At 38.3% G+C, this 21,873-nt stretch overlaps 3 protein-coding genes across 38 annotated transcripts in view; all 3 read right to left on the bottom strand.

Moving 5' to 3' along the window:
- LOC113569015 (uncharacterized) overlaps positions 1-1,651 on the bottom strand; it is a 14,030-nt gene extending 12,379 nt beyond the window's left edge. For 2 of the 3 annotated variants that reach the window (XR_014115993.1, XM_081695192.1), the window contains exon 1: positions 1,428-1,651. Coding sequence is in view for 2 of the 3 variants with exons in the window: in XM_081695192.1 (XP_081551318.1) it covers positions 1,428-1,503 (76 nt within the window). In the remaining variant the exon portion in view is untranslated. The remainder of the gene's footprint in view (positions 1-1,427) is intronic. The other variant, XM_081695193.1, reaches the window with a different exon arrangement.
- Positions 1,652-6,033: 4,382 nt separating this feature from the next.
- LOC145643559 (uncharacterized) lies at positions 6,034-11,211 on the bottom strand. 3 transcript variants are annotated; one of them, XR_014115994.1, is made up of 10 exons: positions 11,057-11,211; positions 10,424-10,492; positions 10,198-10,245; positions 9,171-9,344; positions 8,893-8,949; positions 8,572-8,625; positions 8,379-8,441; positions 8,192-8,266; positions 7,252-7,351; positions 6,034-7,096 (listed from the first exon to the last, which is right to left on the bottom strand). XR_014115994.1 is itself a non-coding variant. In XM_081695194.1 (9 exons), the coding sequence occupies exons 1-9, from the start codon at positions 11,130-11,132 to the stop codon at positions 7,017-7,019; spliced, it is 696 nt and encodes a 231-aa protein (XP_081551320.1). In that variant the 5' UTR covers positions 11,133-11,211; the 3' UTR covers positions 6,034-7,016. The 3 variants fall into 3 exon arrangements, 1 of the variants encoding a protein (XP_081551320.1); XR_014115995.1 differs by having other exon boundaries at positions 7,252-7,332; XM_081695194.1 differs by lacking the exon at positions 7,252-7,351.
- A 1,253-nt stretch (positions 11,212-12,464) lies between these two features.
- On the bottom strand, positions 12,465-21,423 carry LOC145643563 (uncharacterized). 32 transcript variants are annotated; one of them, XR_014116015.1, is made up of 8 exons: positions 21,008-21,419; positions 18,980-19,228; positions 18,508-18,630; positions 18,301-18,351; positions 16,866-17,627; positions 16,648-16,685; positions 16,235-16,303; positions 12,465-14,891 (listed from the first exon to the last, which is right to left on the bottom strand). XR_014116015.1 is itself a non-coding variant. In XM_081695229.1 (7 exons), exons 1-6 carry the CDS (start codon positions 21,081-21,083, stop codon positions 16,912-16,914), a joined length of 606 nt encoding a protein of 201 aa, XP_081551355.1. In that variant the 5' UTR covers positions 21,084-21,411; the 3' UTR covers positions 16,627-16,685; positions 16,866-16,911. The 32 variants fall into 32 exon arrangements, 6 of the variants coding, with proteins under 6 accessions (XP_081551356.1, XP_081551357.1, XP_081551355.1 ...); XR_014116017.1 differs by lacking the exon at positions 12,465-14,891 and adding an exon at positions 14,926-15,905 and having other exon boundaries at positions 16,627-16,685; XR_014116016.1 differs by lacking the exon at positions 12,465-14,891 and adding an exon at positions 14,927-16,109 and having other exon boundaries at positions 16,627-16,685.
- Between the last annotated feature and the right edge of the window lie 450 nt (positions 21,424-21,873).

The raw sequence follows: 21,873 nt of genomic DNA, 5'->3' as shown, positions 1-21,873 counted from the left end.
TTTTGCACATTTTGGGGGCGGGGGGGGGGGGTGGGGGGTGGAGGAGGGGGACTCTGTCAGAATTGTCCCCTCCCTGGCATCACTGGCCCCATGCTGATGCCTCTTTATAACTTGTTTCAGTATCTAGCTTTCGTTCAGGTTTTCCTATCTGTTTTCTCTTTTCTTACTAGTTTCGTTCTCCACCTATATTGGTTTTGGTTTAGTATTTCTCAGCCCCTTAGTTAAGTGCTCCAGTTTATTGGTCTCACCTATTCCTGGTATTGTGCTTGTCTTTTTTCCTGTCCCTCTTTCTGTTGTTTTATGTTCAGTTCCTGTGTCTGTTTCAGTCCCTGTACCCTTGAGCATGACCATCTGTGTCCCTGTTTGTCCTTTTTCCTGTCTTTGTGTCTCTTGGTCAGTCCTTAATCCATTTGGGTCTTCTGTGTCATGTCCAGTCCTCAGTACATATTGTTTGCCTCATACTGTTCTCATTCTAGGTCTGTCTGTTTCTGTTGGTGTCCTAGTCCTGTTTTTGGTTTTGGTGGATCTTTTTTTTTTTTTTTTTTTTGCATGCCCAAGTGTTGCGCTTTTGAGTGGGGCGTTCTGTCATGACTGGCGTCCACGTCTCCTTGGTTTCCCTGTCGTGTTCTTGTTTTCCTTTACTTCCTTGTTGTTCCATGCCTTGGTTTCATTTTCTCTGCCCGTCATGATTTGCACCTATGTCTTGTTTACCATCCCTTAGATCATGTATTTAAGCCCTGTGTTTCCCACGTTGTTGGTTATTTTAGTTTGTTTGGTTTTGGGTAGATTTGATATCGCCATCTAGTTTTCCATGTTACTGGTTAATTCCTGAATCCAACCTACTTCTGTACAGTTGACGTTTTGTTAATCAGCCTTTTGTCATTTTCTCTGTCGATATATTTTCCTTGCCTTTTGTTTTATTCATGTTTTGGTTTGCCTTAGTGTGTCCCTCATGCATCTGTTTTAGTCTCTATTTTAGCTTCCCGTGTTGCTTGTTAATTCTCTCGGTGTTATAAAGAACTGCATTTGCATCCTGCCTCTCGCCTCGTCCCTGCTAAACGTTACAATGTGTCAATCACAGATGGAAGCAGCAGATTTCAGTGGCGTGTTAACACTCTGAAGTATCGGTAACTACGATAACATGACATTTGAATTAAAACTGCTGGTGCATAAAGGGGTAAAAACACTGCCGGTGCGTAAAGGCGTAAAAACACACCCCGCAGTAATGTTTCGAAACGTATGCGCTTCATAAACTCCTATTTTCGAGTGCCCCATTACTATCATTACAAAAAAAAAAAGAAATTTGCGGACTAAGCACCTTAGAAATACAATCAGTAGCAAAACTCAATAAACTACAGTAACTACACAACCCATACAACGTTCTCATTTCTGTTCCGTAACAGACAAACATAAAATATGCTTCTTACCATCAGAAAATTCACCATCTCCAGTTGCCCTCGTCACATGCTTCTTAATGTTCTTGTTGGAATAGATGGCCTCCATTGATGCTCTGATTTTATAACCTGTTAACCTGCTTTAGAAAGATAGACTGTTGAAGGACTGTACTGTATGCAGCACTTTCTCTCACACAGTTCTGATTCTGATACAGCAACACTTCTTAGTAATTCTTAACTTCTGTATAAGATCTTGTGAGAGATATGACCTGTAAATGCACATGCAAATTTTTTTTCAGTTCTTTCCTTTTTTGTTCTTTTTTATTTATCTCTGGTTCCTCTCTTACAAATAACTGCTGAGACAAAAAGAAAAACAAAGATACATTTAATTTTCCCATATGAGTTCCTATTTTCACACTGTGAATCCCTCTAAACAGACCTTGTCTACGTTTACTTGTTACTTTTTCAGCATTTTGTCAATTCTCTAATCCAGAGTGACTTACATATATTACATATCATGTATATTACATATATTGTCAAGTGGTTTAGTCTTTTTTCATGCTGCAGCCTGTTGCTCTGAATATTTCTCAGTATCTGGTTCATTCAGCCGCCATTCTTCAGAGCTGTATCACCCAAAGCATTGTTTCTGACCATGGTTTAAATATAAAATTCTCAAAATACATATGAACTTCATAGAAGTATGACATCTGACCACATTTGATTTTCTAATGTTGCTAACACTAGCTAACCTACAATAGCAAACTGTGAGAGTGCGTTTCTCCACATTTGCCATGGTATCTTAACCAAATACTCTACAAATTTCTAATATATTTCCTAATTTTCTTGCCTTTGCATGCCACATCACTGAATAATCAACCTACTCACAGATACAGTGAATCTCACTAAAGGGGACGATTATGGGAGCCCAGTTCTTGATGAACTTGTCCGACGACATGGAGCTCTGGTCACAGGGGCCTTGGTCCCACTGTACCCTGTGTCCAGGACCACCTGCCCTGTACCGTCACCGAGTCCTGGGTCCGGGAGCATGTCCAGTGCTGACCCCTACTTGAGTCATGGTTCACTGTGTAACTGGCAACATTAAGTAGTGTTTGTCTACTTGGCCCAAGCACTCACTCACTGTCTCTCTATATGTGGCTCAATCACTGAATTTATATTTGTGGCTCAATTACAGTTTGTATATGTGTGGCTGAATAACAGTGCTTTTGCATGTCTGTAAGTTGTTGCGATATATCAAAACTAAAATAATTAAGGATTCTTCTTCTTATGCAATCAATAATTTCATGAAGGCCATCTTTTCTGTTGAATTAATTTTTGTAGTTTTCTAGTTGAGATTGAAACTATAGAGGTAAATCTGGATCTCACTTTGAAGTTCACTGGTCAGGTTTTTCTTTTCTTCCTGCAGCTGCTTAATGCTCCTGTTCATCTCTGAAAAATCAGGATGACACCAGTATATCAGTGCATTTGAATGTCAGGTTGCTAACATTAAAACAGTCTAACAAACATGAGTTATATAGTGAACATAAATAAACAACTAACCGTAAGTAATATATTCTTTCCTACAGTACTGATGCTATATGAAAGAGTTTTGATATTTAGCAAAGCATTTGAATGTAAAATTAGGAAGTGGAGGTCAAAGTGACATCCTTGTGCCTGTAGAAGAGAGCAGAAATTTCTGGCTTTGGCTGCATCAGTTTCAGTCTATTCCAGTAAAACTCTTCCCAATGTAGAAATGGAAGTGGAAAGCAAGATGCACAGATTAATCCAGCACTCCAGCCTTGTCTCTCTCTAATTCTGCAGTGAAAGTCTAAGAAATAAAGTTATATCTTCACTACTGGAATATGATCTCACCAGCGAGCTGACTGACCAAATTGGTACACCTTTTATTTTTCTAGGCTTTCATTGTCTCTGAATGTCATGGATGTCTGAATGTCAGTTTAATTGGTCTCACAGACCATTTTCTTGCTATGCCACTGAAACTAATCAATCCAGTCATGTCTGTGTATACTGTAACAATGCTGTATGGAAGAAGATAAATAATAAACAAAGTATTAAAAAATCAGTGTTTGATCTGATAATATTTGGGTTTACTTTTAACTTAAGAATTATACATTTAAAGGATATATAGTCATCTGTCCCATCTGGTTTTTGTTTTTGTTCCATTTTCTTGTGATGTATCTGTGCTCCCTGCCCTTAATGTTCTTCACCTAGTGTCTCACGACCCCCCCCCCCCCCCCACGAGTCACGTGGTATGGCCTGCCGTGTGCAGGGGGGGGTTCACCCTATTTGTAGCCACGCTCTCCTTGACAGCAAGCACCTGCACGGGGTTTAACGTCTTGTGTTGTCTGTATATTAAAACCTCTGTTAGTGTGTGCATCGTGTTGGCCATTGTTTGTTCGCTGATATATGTAAACGTGTGTAGTCATTGTTAAATGTTACTGTAGCAAGTGTTTAGCTAAATGTATAAGTCATGTCTGTTGTTAATGTTGTGTGAGTGCCACCATTGTCATTCGTGTTCTATGTTAATAAATGTTTCATAATATCGAGGGAGTCTGTGTGTCCTGCTCCACGCCCCTCGGCACTTGGGCCAGCGGCATCGTTACACCTAGGTCTTGTTTAGCCCTTGTTACTCTGTATTTATACTCCACATGCTTCATTTAATTTTTGTGGAATCATTATGAAAGTAAGAGTTAAATTAGTAAGGTAAGGTAGCTGAAGTAAATTAGTCTGTTTGAATGACACGGTTTTACTGTTTCCAGGCATTCTTTATATCTGATATAACTTAATAATCTGATACAACCTCAAAGACTGTTTTTTTTCTGAATGGTGAGGATCTTTGAATTTCTCCATCTTTGCAAGAGCAGATTCAGGCCACACACTCCTATTTTTGATGTGGGTCATATGCAGGTCAATTGTTCATGGTTTAAAAGGATATAATGGTTAAAAGATAAAGCCTCTGTTTATGCATACTCTCTCAATATTATATTCAATATTATATTCAATTCAGTAAACATTGTCAATGCATTTCTACCATACTGTATGCAAAGCTTAATCTCTTATAATGAAGGCTATTGGCCATAATTGCTTCAGTATAAATGAACAAAAGAACACAATAGAAGCAACTGTCAGAGATGTTAGGGCACATTATTTCATCAAACATTTAAACTCAATAAAACCTAGGCACAATCATCAGTGTGGGCCAATGCCAAAATAATAAACAAAACATCATCTAGATATTTTTATGCCTAACCTCCCTGGTAAAGAAAAGAAAATGACATTGCTTTTATTCCCTCCATACCCTCCACACAAACCAGGAAACAAGAGAACAATGAAGGGGATGGCATCCACCACTACACCTCTAGCACCTGGGTCCTCTTTTGTAATCACACAAACTTTGTATAATAACCACGAAATTACACCTCCATGACTTAACAGACTGAGACTGTACAAATTACACACAGTCTACGGAGGTACAGGATCAGAATACCAGTACACAGTATGAGGATGCCCAAGGCCTTCACTGCTGATGACATCTCCCAGAGTCAATGAAATAGCAAGTCACCGGTATGGCCTACAAATCAGCACTTCCATCTACTTCCCTGAAATAGCCAGTGTGATGCAAGCCTGCTTTCACAGGGCACTGTGCTGAGAGAGAGAGAGAGATCAAGCAATACGTACAGGGATGTAACAATAACTACAGTGAACATGTTTACTTACATGCTATGAAGACATAATGAGTTACAGGTAAGTTAGCTAAAATGGTGCCATTTTAGAAAAAAGCAGGTGAAAAAGGAGCAGAAATCAGTGACACTCATCACATGTATAAAGAAAAATTATGATCAAGTCTCTAAAAACCACTGTATTAGTGAAGTGACTGTCTTTAACAGTCAGGATGATCTTAACGATTCAAAGCTTTCAGAACACACCCATTTTTAACAAGACCCACCCTGAGTAAATTTTATACATCTTCTGACCCACAGCTTGCTTCTTCAGACCACAGTGTACTCACATGACTGAGGAAGGGGAAACAGTCTTCATAATTCTCTGATATTAGGCTACAGAGTCTAATGGATCACTAACACTTGTTCAAAAGCATGCTCTACACTTCCCAAACAACTTACCATTTAGCACATCACTTTAAAATAATGTTTGATGCGATTATTTCCATTTCTTGAAAAAAATCTGCTGAATGTATCGTCATGCATATTTTAGGACACCGGTTGACACTATGCAACTTTCCGATCTTGTAACACTGCGAGGCTTTTGTTGCAGAAGTAGAAAAATTAGAAAGTCCTCATTTATAAGCCTTTGGAGGGTCTCCCTCAATTCCCAGTTTACCTTGTGAGATCTTTCTCAGAAAAGCAGATTGTTAGAAAGTGTTTGATGGAGAGTGCTCTGTCAAGCTGTTCTCTTGCTCCTCATCCAGTCAGAGTGGCCTCGAAAGAGTGAGAGAAAAGTGTTCTTAGTATCTCTACCCTGAAAATACAATTGTTTTTAATACAGCTCATCAGTTAAATAATGTAACACAGTGCCATCTACAGGACTGCCCTTACAATAACATTCTTGAATACAGTACACTATTGACCAGTGCAGTGATTTACGGGCAAAGGAAAGATTTTATTCAATTTATTCAATAATTTATTCAAAGACATCACTGATATCACTGTTTACATTTGCTTGTTCAGGACATACACACAAGTAGTAAACACATACAGTGCTGTTTAAATTATAAAAGGGTTTATCCATCTGAATTTAAGCTATCATAATATTTCATGACTATTGGATGTTAAAATAAAATATATTTGTTACACCCTCTGCAGATTATGATGTTTATTGTTTACAACTGTAATAATTATAATTTAGCAAACGTAAATTACACCTGTATGCTAAAACACTCTGGATGAAGCTTTACCTTGAATAACCCTCCACTTTGTCTCAAAGTTGTGAATAAATACAGCCAAACTCTAGAACCAATGTTTCACTTTACAGTGCTCTAATTTCAAAGCATCTCCACCAATAAAATAAAGTGTTACAGAAGCAATCTAAGGCATTTCAGTACTACCCACTATTTCTTAAAGCATCCTGGTCACCTTGAGACTGAAGCTACTACATTTACCTGACACCTTTATCCAAAGCAACTTACACTTATGACTGGGTATAACTTGAGCATTAATGGCCTTGCTGAGGGGCCCGACAGTGGCAGGTCTTGAGCCAGCAACCTTCTGATTACAAGTCAAGTACCGTAACCACTGAGCTACTACTGCTACTAAATAATGAGCTAAAGATGACTTCTTGCATCATCAATAAGCCTATACTCATTGATGACCAAAGGGCTTGTCACAATACAGAGATATAAAAATGAAGCAATGCTAAAATATTTAAACAAACAAAGAAATACCTAAGCAGGACACAAACAAATACAAGGAAAATTCAGCCTGAGATTTGACTTCCCTACACCTTATGTTATTGCCATAATTACAATCTCTACTATCTACTATCTCTGTTTTACATTCCTGCTTTGGCCTCACAGACACGCTTGAGTTTCTTGCTTACTTCTTGCTATCTACAGAATGCATCCAGTAAAAGATAAATGGCAGAGCTGAGTTATTGCAGCACAGTCTTCTCCTTCAGGGTGAGCATTTTAACTTCCTTTCCAGTCATCAGGCTCATTTCCAGCCCAGTACCTGGTTGTCAAGGGAACAAAATAAACAAATCACTATTACAACTGTGTGCCATTTTGTTAAAAGCATGTAAACTAAATGTGTAGTGATCTACCATGATATGATCATGTGACCTCGAAATGAACAGGAATTTTCAGTGGTGTCTGTCATGGACTAACCTCCGTGTCTCTTTTGTACCATCTAACCAGCGCCATTCTCCCTCCACCACAGCATCAGTCAGACCATTTCAGTAGAACTCCCTTCCAGAACATAACCTTTCTGCATTTCAGTGAGTATTTTATTGTCACAGCTATCACATTCAGACATCATCATACCTGCTCCCCTGAACTGGTGACAATCACCAAATGTCGTGTCGTGTATTCCAGTACAAAAATGGAAGTTGAAACCAAGATGCACAGATTAATCCAGCACACATCTTGTCTGTCTGTCTTTTATTCTCCAATAAAAATCTTAGAAATAAAGTTATGTCTTCACTATTAGAATATAATAATCACCAGAGAGCTGATTGACCAAACTAGTCTCACAAACAGACAGATGCTCATTTTCTTTTTCCAGGTTTTGGGTGTCAATCATGATCATATGATCATACACTGAAAAAGATGGCTCTTTAGCACATTTGTGTATTGTTTCATAACAGGCTCCAACTGATTCTCCTCTGTTCCCCTGAAAATCTACTGAATAAGGACATCTTTGTGGAAATTGAAACTACTGAACTGCACATTGAATGATCTCGCATTCATCCAGGGGTTGTAAAATCAGCACTGACACACACAAACACACACACACACACACACACACACACACACACACACACACACACACACACACACACACACACACACACACACACACACACACATTCTCTATCTCTCCTAAATAAACACTTGACCCCTGTGTCTTGAGTTACTGTGGGTCTCCGAGGACTCATAAGGAGAAATCATGAGACATTAAAATGACAGCTGGGTTTGTTCATAAAAATGTAAGCAAAACAGTGTACATTATCAGGGAGACTTTGTACATTTATAAGATATAAACACAGGTACTGTATTTTACAAATACAAACATCAAGCTCTGATTCAAGCTAAGATTTGTATTTACCTTTGAGTTCATTTGCTAACTTTTCCTTCTCTGTTTGGTAGATTCTCTCTCTCTCATCCAGAGTGTCCTTTGTTCCTGAAATGTAAGACAAAACTATCATCAACCTACTAGTGTGGAGGTGCAGATTAGTCAGCCACTTATTCTGTTTTTGAGGTTTAATATTTCTAGAGGTAAATCTGGATCTCACTTTGAAGTTCACTGGTCAGGTTTTTCTTTTCTGCCTGCAGCTGCTCAATACTGCTGTTTCTTTCTGGAAAATAAAGATGATGTCACCATGTTAATATGAATGTCAAATTAATGACAACTAACACTAAGTTAACTCCTCAGTCAACACTGTATAATTCCACACTATATATGTCTGCTTATTAAAAAAATCTTACCTGAGAGAATCTTTTCACTTAAATTGTAACTCCTTAAGATCTTCTCGTAATTATCTAAACCGACATCAGATTGAAAAGTGACAAGTCTTTTAGTCATTCAGTTTCTTTATACATACTGGTGTTGGTGTTAAAAATCAGTAATCCCTGTCACCACCAGAAGCCCCCGATTACCCCTGAGCTTTGTTTGAACCAATGAAGGAATGACAAAATTAGTAAATTAATAAGATACAGAAGATTGCATTTCCAGCTCTTATTTCATACATCATGTGTGTGTGAAATAGTTTTGATTAGTGGACTGACTTTGGCGTCATGTGCAGCGACCTCTGAAAAAGTTCAACTGCTTCTCAGATTCTTCATGGGACAGCTTTCCAAAACCATCTGAGAAAGAAAAGAAATCTACTGTCTACTTAATTAACAACAAGGAGGGAAAAACAATAACAACATCAGTTCATAATGGCCCAGCATGTTAACCCAACCATGATCTTAAGCAATAAATGATGATAAAAACAATTTATAACAATTAATAACAACAATATTAATTTAGCCAGTGAAAAGTTATAATTTATTATTAATGTATAAGCATTTGATTTGTGACTCACAGAGCACTCCAATGACGAGGGCCACAGAAAAGAGAAGAACACACAGAGAAACCAGCAACAGTCTCTCTATAAGTCTCTCTTTAACCTGTGCAGTGTTGATGACCTTTGACCTTGCCTCTGATGATGGGTCATCAGTGACATTTGGTCCAGGCAGGTGAGATGCACTAAGACCAGCTGCTAGGACCAAAATGATTTTGGGTACATTATTTAACAAAAAAAACAAACAAACATTGAATGTATGTTCCAGATTTAAATCCCTTTATTAGTCACTAAAATGACTTTTTAGTAACAGTCATTTGTCACCCAAGCTTTTGCTGGTGTTTTTAAATAATGTTTTCTAAAGTTCTACATGGTCTGAAGCTCAGATCAGCATGACAAACACTGTAGTTGCAGATATTATAGGAGAAGGGGTAATGGTATACTATTTAGAACCTGTAGACTGTAGTGGGTTTTCTCTATTAGAAAAATAGCAATAATTTACCCCAGTAGAATTTATTCAAAATATTAACAGTACACTCTAATTAAATCTAAAGCTTCCACATACGTGATTAGTGAATGACAACTGTGCAGCTTCTTATTAGTTTTTCTCCAGATTTTAAGATGCATTTCCTTAAACACTAAACCATTTTCTCAACACTATAAACACAAACCCCAAAATTCACAATAATTCATACAAAACTGCTCACAATTTCAGAATCAATCATTCCAAGTAAAATCATATTCTCATGCAATGAAATCAAACTCAGATGCCACAATAATATGCATATTTCATATTCATAAATCATATTTAGACTTTCAATACATATTAGGAGGATCAATTCAAAATAGTACTTTTTTTTTTTTTATATATACAACCTGAGTATAAAGTGGATGCAGGTGCAAGGTAGGTGTTTCTAATGAAGTGGTCATTGAGTGTGTACATACATGTATTTACACCAGCATGAGTCCTGGATGAAGCTAATTACAGAAGATGAAACAAAATACACGTGAGCTGAGATAAACTATTTAAATTCTCATACAGACTCACACGGATTAGCGAAGTCCACATTGGAGTAGATGACCTCCTCCTCCTTTGCTGCAGCAGAAGTTAAACATTAGATAGTCTTGGATTAATTCATACATTAATCCTGCAGTCTTTCAGAACATCAGTTATGCACTTTTACAGTATCACCTAAGGTGATTCTTATACCTGGCTACCACAAAACTAAAGGTTTGTATGGTGGACAAAAACTGTAGATGCTTATTGCACTCACCTCTATTTTGTTTTGATTTTGATTTGAAGCGGACTTCATAGTATACGATGTCATCAGATTTGGAATTCCCTTGCCACACGAAAAAGAGAGAGAGAGAGAGAGAGAGAGAGAGAGAGAGAGAGAATGAATTTAAATGCCGTTGTGTGTGAATAAGTCTCCAAAAAGCATTGCAGTGTTGAAATGAAAAAAAAAACTGACTGGTGGAAACTTACTGAAATTAAATGTAAAAAATGTCTACCTTGTGTGATGCTTTATTTCATTTCACCAGACCACAGTGTGCTGAGATTAAAATATCACCCTGAAACCTTTTAAAAATTAATCAACAGTTTCTTCCAGTTAATGGACTATTAGCTATATTGTCTCATTTGCAACTTGCGAACAACACTGTACAAAAAAAAAAAGATATATCACTTACACTGTCCTATGTTTTACTTCCTGTTTACTAATCAACAAATTACAGATAACGTAAACACCTAGATGGAGGGAGACGCAGCAATACCAAAAACAATGCAAACTGCAGACTATGAGCACCTTAGACATGCAGATCACTGGCAACACTCAATAAACTACAGTAACTACACAACCTATACAAGCTTCTCATTTCTGTGAAAAACAAAAAAAAATGCATCGTACCATAGGAAAATTCACCATCTCCATTTGCCCTCGTCACATGCTTCTTAATGTTCTTGTTAGAATAGATGGCCTCCATTGATACTCTGTTTATATAACCTGTTCACCTGCTTTAGGAAGCTGGACTGTGGAAAGACTGTAGCGCAGCAAGACACAGAGTGAACTCTCTCTCTCACACGCACCGTTCTGACACAGTAAAACTTCTTAGTCAGTGATTCTTAACTTCTGTATGTGGTCTTGAAGTATGACCTGTAAATGCACATCATTTTTTCAATTTCTTTCCTTTGTTTTATGCTCTTTTTTATTTATTGCTGGTTCCTCATTCACTAATAACTACAGAGAAAAACACAAGCAAAAAAGGCAAACAAAAACATACATTTAATTTTCTCAGAACACAAGTTCTGGGGAGGGCGGGGGTGTTGCTGAGTTTTTTTACAGTGTGTAACCCACCAGATCTTGTCTACATTTACATGTTAAATTTTCACTTATCCAGAGTGAATAGTTCTCTGTATCCTGTGAAATCAGTCAGTCTCAGTTCTTTGCCACTCATATTGACACTGTCACCTTCAGGTTGCCCACTAGTTGCCTAGAGTTGGTTAATGTAAAGCTGCTTTGAGATCCTGTCTGTTGTGAAACTGCTCTATAAATAAACTCTCACTGAATAATGGGTTCATTCATCCAGCAGTTCCGGAAAACCGAGGAACTCTGCTTACTCTCTTGCTCTGCCATACAATGTTTAGCATTAGCATTTCCTGAAACTCTAACCTCAGACTCAAAATGTCATCTCAGAATACCACAAGAGTGGCATATCTGGTCCCTGATATTTCACTTCCTATATTCTCATGAAATGTGAACTCTGAAAGCTGCAACTGTCACTGTAGGGACAAAATTCTCATTTAACATTCTCATGTTAAAACATTCTGTACTTTTGTCAGCTGGTGTAACAGAGTTAGAATTATATAGTTATTAAAATGAGTTTTTTTAGCAAAATTACCTTGCCTCTCATATTTCATGTAATGCTGTCACCGCAGGCTGTGTTCAGGGGCCTTGGCTCCACTGCATCCTTTGCTCAGCAATGGATGAGCAGAACTCCCCCCCCCCCCCAGTCCGGCCATGGGCTCTTGTGGAACTGGCAACGCTGAGTAGCCTTTGGCTTTAACAGTAAGAAGAAAACCCTTTAGTTTCCTTAACATTCATAAGATATAGAATAATGCACAAGTAGAAGAAAATATAATTAAAGACATTAAGGAAAATACTAATATATTTATTTTTAAATTGTCAGGTGCCCTTAATGTGCCAGTGTGCAAAAAAAAAACAAAAACACACACACACAGGAGCACCCTCTCAATAAGGGGAAACAGAGAATACCAAAATAAATATCTTACAGTTCACTGGACAATGGTGCAGAAATGATAAATATGCGTAACGTAGAGCGCAGAGTAGGCAGACACAAACACTGAGAAGAGTGAAATTTATTTGGAGCAAATGCAGAAACAGGGTCTTTAATACAGTTCAGAGTCAGATAACCAACACGAACAGATAGGCAGGGGAAGCACTCGTCTTAATTCTATTAGGCTACAGAGTCTAATGGATCACTGACAAGTGAATCACACACTTGTTCAAAAGCATGTTCTATGCTTTCCGAACAATTTACCATTCATGACCTTACTTTAAAATAACATGATTGTGATTGTGAAAACAATGTATTTTCTTGAAAAAAAATCTGCTGAATGTCTCATTATGCACATTTTTGAACACAAGGTGGCACTATGCTACTGTGTTCCAGTCCTGTGACACACTGTAAGGCTATTATTGCAGAAGTTGAAAAATTAGAAAGTTTGCATTTATGATCTGTTACAAGCAACTGCCTCAGGTGGGTTTAGAAGGTGGGGTAGAATTGGACCAAATTAAGAACCTCAGAAAGCGAGTAGACACTAGTACTACCTCATTAGCTCTATACATCCTGTTATAATGGAGATTTGTAAAGCATTAATCACATGGATATCCTTTCTGAAACTCAAAAGCTGTAACTGCAGCAAAGGTATACTTTATTGTAGCTTTCTTTGCAGCTTTAGCAGACTGTTAGCTAATTCTACTGGGTGCAAAGCAGCTCAGCATTAAGTTTGTGAGAGTGAAGTACATCTGTCTCTTAGCAAATGCGCCACTGTTAAGAGGTCTTCTGATTTTAGTAAAAATCAGGGGCTCTATAAACAATCTTATTTGCATACATAAATCACACTGTAGTAAGGTCCTTCTGTATTACTGCACATTTTAGTTGAAGTAGGTGTGTTAGAAGGTGAGCATGTGTAGTGGTGTGACTCTGCAGGACTGTAATTAAATTCATTACCTTTAGAAAATGTTGCATCATGTCATGTGCCTTCTTGTATAGTATTTAAGCATGTTCATATATGGATACTTATGATAACTTTAGCCTTATCTATACTGAATAATACTTCAGTTCCATCTGCAACAACTGAGAACCCCAGAATCTAGAGGCTGAAGATCCTTTTTTTAAAGTAAGCATGCACTTAATGATCTTCATCTGATCAGTGTGTTCAGCTCTAAGGTTGATTGGTGAAGTACATAATTTGGTCACCACATGTGAAGCTGGTTGTTGAGGTTCTATTTTTATAAAGACCATTTGCCTGTGGAGAGTCAATAGCGAAGTGGTGAACCTGGAAGCATCCTGTTTACACACTCTTGTTCCACTGAAAATGTCTGTTAAATGTGCTTAAACAGCAAATGTGCATCCTCTTGTGAAGTTATTGCCATTTGAGTTTCACTCATATGACTTAATTATTTATACCATAGTTGTTTGGCAAATTACAAATTGTTGTTTTTATTTGCTTCAAAAATTTTAATCTGGGTAGAAATGAAAAATGGGCATATGAGGTCACTTAAGTAAATGCATGAACTGTAACGTTCTCTTGCACACTAACTGCTGTCTGTGCTTTAGAAGTAATATATGCTTTAATGTGTGTGTTCATGATAGCTGCAATTGTAGATTTTCTAAAGTCTCAGCTCCATTATGACATCATCTTTGAAAATAAAAGGAATCTATTGAAAATGAATGATTAATGTACATTTTTAAAACATACATAAATATGTACTAGTCAACCAGAAGTAAATCAGTTATTAATGTACTCAAAATATCACAGTACTGCCCCTCCCCCCTCAAGTGTGTGTGTGCCTGTGTGCGTGCATGTGTGCGTGTTTGTGTTGCCACGCCCTCTTGTGTTGTGCACCTGATCCTTGTTGTGCGTAATTGTCATGAGTGTATATAAGTCTCATGTCGTATCATCAAGGTTGTCGGTGTTTGACCCATGTAGTGTGTTTGTGTGTGTTGAGTTGTGGTTGTGATTAAAAACGTATGTTCTGTTTAATGTGCCTCGTCCCTGCATCCTCCTTAACCCATTAAACGTCACAGAAACACCGACCGACCGAGGATGCCTGGGAAAGGCAAGAAGAAGAAGGGGAGGAAAGGAAGTCAACGCCCTCCCACAGCACGTGCAGCGAAGTCTCCCGTGTTCTTGGGCACCCTCCTGACTCCAGGTGCGGAAGCAGGGGAGTCATACAAAATCCCAGCAGACGACCGGGACTGGTATAACGATTTCCAGTCCTCTGAGTTGGACTCTGTGGACTCCTACATTCCAGCGGTAAGACCTTCCCTCATCCTGGCCTCGCTTCATGGAGCTACCGGAAGGGAGGAACCCATGATTGATTTTGGGGGTGGCCTGTGTATGGTCCGGGATCGGACGGTGCAGAGTCCTGCGGAGAACAGCCGGACCAAGAGGACCGGTACTCGGAGATGGACTCTGCTGGTTCCTGCAATCCCTACCTGGACAATCATATGGGAGACACAGATTATGGAGAGACAGAGGAGTGCAGCGATGTCTGTCTGCAGTTGGGTTCCGATTGTGAGGAGGAAGGTCCTATGGAGGTAGAAGAGTACCTTCATAGGGATCTTCCCTCCCACACCGACACCAAAAACTCAGAGAGCAAGGAGCCTCCAGCACCCAAGGCACCGTCCAGGGCACGCTGCGCAGGTGCGAGCTGGCTAACACGGGCGGCTAGCGGGGAGGCACTATTGTCAAATATGGACACTCCCCCACCTGAGGCGAAGAGCCTTTCTTGCAGACTGGTTGAGACGAGGGCAAAGGTGACATAAAGGTCACATATTCCTTAGTCCTCCTTTAAGCAAGCATTAAGCATTTTCCCTCACAGGGATTAATTCCTTGTCTGCCAAAGACTCCTGCTGGATGGTATGCTTTATCAAGTGGGCCAAAACCAAGCCATGCCTCCTTTATAAAGAAGCACGTAGATTTTACTATTGCAATAAGATGTAAATGTGATTTATTTTTAATCTTGCCTCTGACCAAACCAAAAATAAACAAAACAACAACAACAACAAAAAAAACCCAGTAGAAAACTAAGTTCATTGTACAGACTTGGTGACTAAAGACATGCAAGATCAGTGTCCACCTGGTTTTCTCTCCAATCTTCAACCATACCCTGCTTTTGTGATCACTCCTTCAGGAAATGATCATTATAAGATCATTACCTGTCATTAAAAGATCATTACCTTTAAAAGATCATTACCAGTTGTTTTTCATAACCCCATGATTAAAATATTGTTTAGTTTAGAGCTTTAAAAGTCAGAAAGGGGCAATTAATGAAATGCAGAGCATATATTCCATAATCTTTTATTAAGGTGTTGGATTTTTCTGTGTGAAGTGTTTAACATGATGAGGTGGACGAGAGGTTAAGGCAATGGACTTCTACTCCGTTGTGCTCCCCATGCTTGGGTTCGAGTCTCTTCTTTGTTGTAGAGGCCTAGTCAAAGTTGTATACTCTAGAAGGTTAAAGAGATAATGGTCTGCTGTTTGACACTAGCCTGAATGCTTTATTTTAGGGCAGTGGAAGAATAGATTAGTGGTTAAGGTACTTAAATTTGCTGGTTCAAGCCCCACCACTGCCAAGTTGCCACTGTTGGGCCCTTGAGCAAGGCCCTTAACACTCAATTGCTCAAGTTGTATTCACTCATAATTGTAAGTTGCTTTGGATAAAAGCATCAAGTAAATGTTAACATGCAGTGAAATAACGTATACTTCAGATTGTATTTGAACTATTAAACAAATCAAACTATGAGCTATTGCACTGAAATATTGTTTCAGAGCCTACCTGCATGTTTGTTCTTTTGTTTTCAGTGAATACTATAATAGGTTGGTTCATTAAGTCCAGTAGTCTCAGCTGCAAAAAGGTGAACAACAATGACATTTTTTCATCTAGCTGTGACAATATTTATACTATATTTAACATTTAAAACTTGTGACCATGTCACACATTTAATAAAACATTTTTTTTCAAGAAATTTGAAAACAATAAACTTTTTAAAACTAAAATTAGTATTTAATATTGTACATATTTAACTAAGACAGTAGCCATTTCATACTTTTTAAAATAAACTTCTAAATGAACCCTCTGCAGCAGCATTGCATAGAACATAATTGTATTAAAAATATTGCCTGGAGCAATACATTTGGCAGATTTAGACATTTAAGACATCTTCTCACATGCTTTAATAATGATGTTACCTTCACCTGTGTACTTCACAGTGTCACACTGGCCATCTCTATTGTCGGGTACAAAAGATTCAGAATTATTTTCAAGGAAGACGAGAACTTGTTGAAGAAAACATATAAAAAGAACACAACCTGGATGTAATGGATATTAAAGTATACAAAACCTGGATTGAATTGGGATTCATATGATCCACTAGGGCCAGTCCCAAAATAAATGAATTTTGCTCTACCTTGTTTTTCGTTTGCTTTCTTTTGTACTTTCAGTTCGATCTCAACTTAAGTCACTTCACTGCATGGAGCACCAGAATCTGCAATAGCAAATAGCGGGCAAAGCAAATGCAGGTGTAGCCATCTCACTGACCTTAAGGTTCAGCTAATCACATCCTTCCATACAAGCTTCATTTCCACACAGAGCTCTTGTTGTTTTTTTCAGAGCAGATCTTTCAGCAATACTGCTTGTACCAACTTCTGTTAGCTATGACCTTTGACTCATTCAGTATGTGATTTCTTTTTTTGCATGTGATGTCTTTATACATATAGTTGAGTGATGGTGTTTTATGCACGTTACAAGTGCCAGAATACCCATACTTTTGCCAGATTATTTGAGAGTAAAAGGTTTCTTTCTTTGAAGGCTGTGATAGACTTTTTCTTGTATTATAGAACAAGGACACAGTGTCATTGGACCACTGTGCCACTGCCACCTTGTGGAGAATTTACTGCTTGCTAATCGTGAGTGAGTGAGTTACAGTCCAGTTCCATGAGGTGCCTTGCATCTAAACATTTCCGGCCACGAAAAAGATATTAAATGTTGAGACCGTTACTGTCATATTTGTGTAAATATCCCATAGATGTACACTGAATTTAATATATTACTGAAATATTTAAGTGCTGAAAATCAAAGGGTGGTCTGGATGTACCTCTGTGCTTGGATTTCTTGTTTGTTTTCATAACTTGAGAACAAGTCCTATTAGTCAACTCAGTTGCAGCGTCACCTGATATGACATCAAATGAGTTAGTCACTACAAGAAGCTAGGCCTTTTTAATTAAATTTAAAGGTTTTATCACTAAGAAAGAAGCACAGAGCTAACACACAAACACAACAAAAATACCCATAACCAACCTTCACTTACAAAACAAACAAATATAAAACATCCCATAATCAAATCTAAAAATCTATTCCAAATTGAACAAACATGCTTCTTTGCCCTTGCATCACTGTATCTAACAGCCTCATGGGTGATCCAGACAGCCATATTTAAAACAAGGGGCCAGAGCAAATTTCCAATTAAAGATAATCTTCTTAGCCACAACCATACTGGCCATCAAAACCAGCTGCTTAGCTTGAGACAAATTGGCCAAAGAGTCAGAATATGCTAAATTCGCTAAAGAAGCATCGAATATTTCAAGTATGGCTCTATATATTTGAACTCCAACCTATTTGTGCTGGCTAGGATGCATTCTCTAAATATATGAAAAAAGCACTTTTGTTGGTCACTCTGGATAAGAGCATCTGCTAAATGTCATAAATGTAAATGTGTATGAAAAGTGCTGTACGAATAAATTTGGCTTGCCTTAATGTGTCCACTATGGTCAAGTCTAAGCCTTGGTGTAAGTAGAAGATATAGAGAAGAAACAGGGGATATAATGAAGAAATCACACTCTCACCTTGGCCACTTGTATCCACTTGCTCAGCAGTGCAATAAATGTGTGTACTTTCTAAATAAAAGAGGACAAAATAAATAATACACAGTGGTAAGACGTTAAAGACTTGATTAAATAAATGTAAAAATGTATATCTAAGTTGTTGTGTCATTGAGGACATGATTTAAGATGAACTGAACATCATTAGAATACTCAGCAACTCAGTCTAACCAGCCAGGAATTCTGTGTACACAGACTGGCACCCCTCAACAGCTCCTGAGTCCCTCTGTTCCTGTACTGACATCAACCTGCTGTTCTGCTGATTTCCAGAAGGGGGAGACCAAGACTTTCCACCTTGTAAACAACAACAACAACAACAAAGTGTCAATCACTGTAAAAATGTTTTGTGCTCTGTGTCTCGTAAATGATGTATACATTAGCTAGAGTAGTTATCAGACCTTTGTTAGTTTGGTAACACCACAACTTCACTAAGGTCAGTAAGACAATAAACTACAGGGCCAAACCAAGTCCCACGGTCAGTCCAACCAAGTCAGGGGATTCACCAGCTGAAAGTGGAAAGTGAAAATTACACCTAATGCAGAAATGTATTCTAAAATGTTTTTAGGCCTTCACCCCCAGAAGATTTTTATAATAAATTCATAAAAATCACCTTGTCACAGGTAAGAAATCATTGCTTTTTCACCTCTGACTAAGACCCGGCTATGTGGAGACTCTCCTCTCTCTGTGTGTTTACAGCGGTAGTGACCCTCATCTGACTTTGAGACTTTATGGATGATCATCTCTCCTGTAGTCTGATTTACGGTAAGTAATCCAACTTTATAGAAATCAGCTCTGAGGTTTGAGGGTTTTGTGGTATAATATAAACAGCGTAGAGTTAGAAGATCTCCCTCAGTTACAACATGGACGGGGCTGTCCAGGATCACATCACCATCTAGAATGGAAAAAAAGATAAAATATTTACAGTGAGAATGATTCCAACAAGAATGTTTTTATTAGTTACACATTTGAACCAAGAATATTAGTTAATTATGTTATAATGGCCAAGCCTGGCACGGTTTTGTGTTTCCCCTTTCAAAGCGCACTTAGTCCTCTGAACACCTGAGTTTGCTCACTGGTTGTTTTATCTGCCATAATTCCTGTGCACTTGGGTCGTTCTCATCTTATTTATACAGGTCTCCAGTTTACACAGGAGACCTCGGTTTGTTCCCACCTTCAGGCTGAGCCCAAAAGGTGTTACATATGCGTTATGTAAAATTTCAATAAATTTTGACCCACCAGGGTTACTTTTAGTAAGTTTGTATGCGGCGGCGCCTTCATGGTTCCGAGTGTAAATGACCATTCACTCAGTGTACAGTTATTTGCGACTGCACCTTTAAGAATGAGAGTAGATGTGGTGCCCTAGCAGCACGGGGAAATTAGTAGCCTTGTTTTCTTTCTTTTGTCTCCGAAAAACTTTTTCTTTATGTCAGTTTAGGGTGGACATTCAAGATCAAGGTTATCACCCGTTTGTGTTTGCATGTGTGAATTTTGTGAACACCCTTTCTTTACTGAGAGATCTACTGGCAAGTTATCTTGCCCATTTAGTGTGCAGTGTGTTGGTCATTGTTGATGTAGCGTGTTGTTTGTGTTTATACGTAACAGCCCAAACTGTTTGTCTAGATCGTGTTAATTGTTAAACGTCATTAGTGTTTAGTGTGTCTGTTTATTGTTTGTATTATACGTAAGTGGCACTCTCGTCTTTATGTTTCATGCAAACAAATGTTTGTCCAAGTTGAGGGAGTCTGTGCGTCCTGCTCCACGCCCTTCGGCACTGTAGCCGTACATTACACACAGAGCTTTGAGAAATACTGCACCCCTTGGCACGGGAAGTGAATTCGCCAGGGTGCTCTTTACATTTACAGTGTTTGTCGCAATGCTCATCAAGGAACTAATGACATTTGGAGGCTAACAAGGTGAATAAACCTACGCAGCCGTTATAAAGACTACATTTTATTCATCGAGGCCAAGGGCTGCTACACGTAGACTATGTAATTGCCTGCTTCCCTTGTTTGCTTTTGTGGGCTCTAGTTTCTTTATCATGTATCCCTGTAATCTCCGTATTTGCTCTATAACCCGGGACTACTCCAACGACTATGACTCTGGATTTGCCCTTATTAAGTTTCGCTCCTCTCCGCAAATGCATCTGCCTCCTTACCATTCACCATTACTCATCATCATAAGTGTTTTAGATTTGTTACGGATGAATGTCGATTGAAACATGCCATAGAATTAACCTACCGAGTTTGTGAGATTAATGTGGCTAATTTTATCTCTAACTAGTAATATTACTAGTAGTAATAGTATAGACTTAATCCTCAATTGTAATGTACAAAGTGTATTATTCTGTGCTGTGAGTGTTGTTTCTATGCCAAGTATAGGACAGATGAAGTTGGCTGCAATAACCAACAAATATCCATAGCTCATCAGTGTTAACGAGGGAATAAAACCACAAAATGGGCCTAATACAGTGTGTGTGTGTCTGTGTATGTATACATATTCTTTTTCATACTAGTTCACATTTAACACTGCTATCTTTGATGTAAAGAAACACTACTTAAAGAAGTTAACTATGGCCCATAATCATGTTAGAAATACAAATTAAAAACCACCTCAATATACTACAATAAATACAGCCTTCTTTTTCTGCCCCATGACTGTAGCTAAAACTCACCTTGGGCAGATTCACTGTCTCTGGTCTCCCTTGTCACGTGCTTCTTAAAGTTCACGTTGGCATAGGTTGCTGTCATTCCTGCCTTGTTGCTTGACCCTGTAGAGTATTAATTTATTGGCTTCAGTTCCCGCTTTCAAACTGGTTTCATGCGGTGCAACACTTCCTCTTAGTGTGTTCTTAACACTTCCTGAGGTGCAAAATTTATTTTGGTCTTTTAATTTTTTTTAAACATCACAGCATTTTTCAGCAAAGCCAACAAAAATAAATGAATGAATACAGAGCCTTTTTGTAATCTGTCAAAACAAAATGGACCTTTCATGACCTTATATGAACCTTCATGACCTGCCCCTGTTGTAATTGATTTACAGTGCAGGAATTGCCCACCTGAGTACACTGAAGGGTTTAATTATGTCCAGGCTTCATGTCCAGCTGTGATAATTACATGGTGGTCACCAGGTCCAGACTGAATGGTTATTCACATGAATGATCTTTGCCAGCTAATAACAAATTAAAGATTTAAAGATGTCTGCATTTGGGAGGGTGTGGATACTTGTGGTTGTGGTTTTTTTTGTTTTTTTGTTTTTTTTTTCCCTAAAAGGCAGAAGTCTCTCTATCTACTTCTAACAATCACAAATGCAGGAAAGGAGATTTTTTTCTTTATTATTAGCCCAAGGAATCCATCTTTTTCTGACATGCGGGGCATGGCACCAGGGTAGTGAACTTTTATTTAGCTAACCCTTTCAGGCTGGTTATAAATATAACATACATCCAACACCCCAAAATGCCAACACCCCAAAATACACACACACACACACACACTTATAAATCCCCCAAAGTCAAGGCTTGCCTTATCTCACTGACACACA

The sequence above is a fragment of the Electrophorus electricus genome, chromosome 13, assembly GCF_041902795.1.
Source record: "Electrophorus electricus isolate QZ-2024a chromosome 13, ASM4190279v1, whole genome shotgun sequence".
Classification (NCBI taxonomy): Eukaryota; Metazoa; Chordata; class Actinopteri; order Gymnotiformes; family Gymnotidae; genus Electrophorus; species Electrophorus electricus.
Note: the sequence above shows the minus strand (reverse complement) of the source record. Positions and strands in the feature narration are given on the sequence as shown.

What these genes read in the sequence shown, in the direction of transcription:
- LOC145643559 (XM_081695194.1), bottom strand. Translation starts at nt 11,132, where the DNA reads ATGGAGGCCATCTATTCTAACAAGAACATTAAGAAGCATGTGACGAGG. An exon ending in CCTGACCAGTGAACTTCAAA is followed by an intron (nt 8,267 to 8,378) that starts GTGAGATCCAGA and finishes CTTACATTTCAG; the next exon opens with GAACAAAGGACACTCTGGAT. An exon ending in GTTAGCAAATGAACTCAAAG is followed by an intron (nt 7,097 to 8,191) that starts GTAAATACAAAT and finishes CTTGACAACCAG; the next exon opens with GTACTGGGCTGGAAATGAGC.
- LOC145643563 (XM_081695228.1), bottom strand. Translation starts at nt 21,083, where the DNA reads ATGACAGCAACCTATGCCAACGTGAACTTTAAGAAGCACGTGACAAGG. An exon ending in TAGCCGGGTCTTAGTCAGAG is followed by an intron (nt 18,631 to 18,979) that starts GTGAAAAAGCAA and finishes GTTGTTTACAAG; the next exon opens with GTGGAAAGTCTTGGTCTCCC. An exon ending in GTACACAGAATTCCTGGCTG is followed by an intron (nt 18,352 to 18,507) that starts GTTAGACTGAGT and finishes TCTTTTATTTAG; the next exon opens with AAAGTACACACATTTATTGC.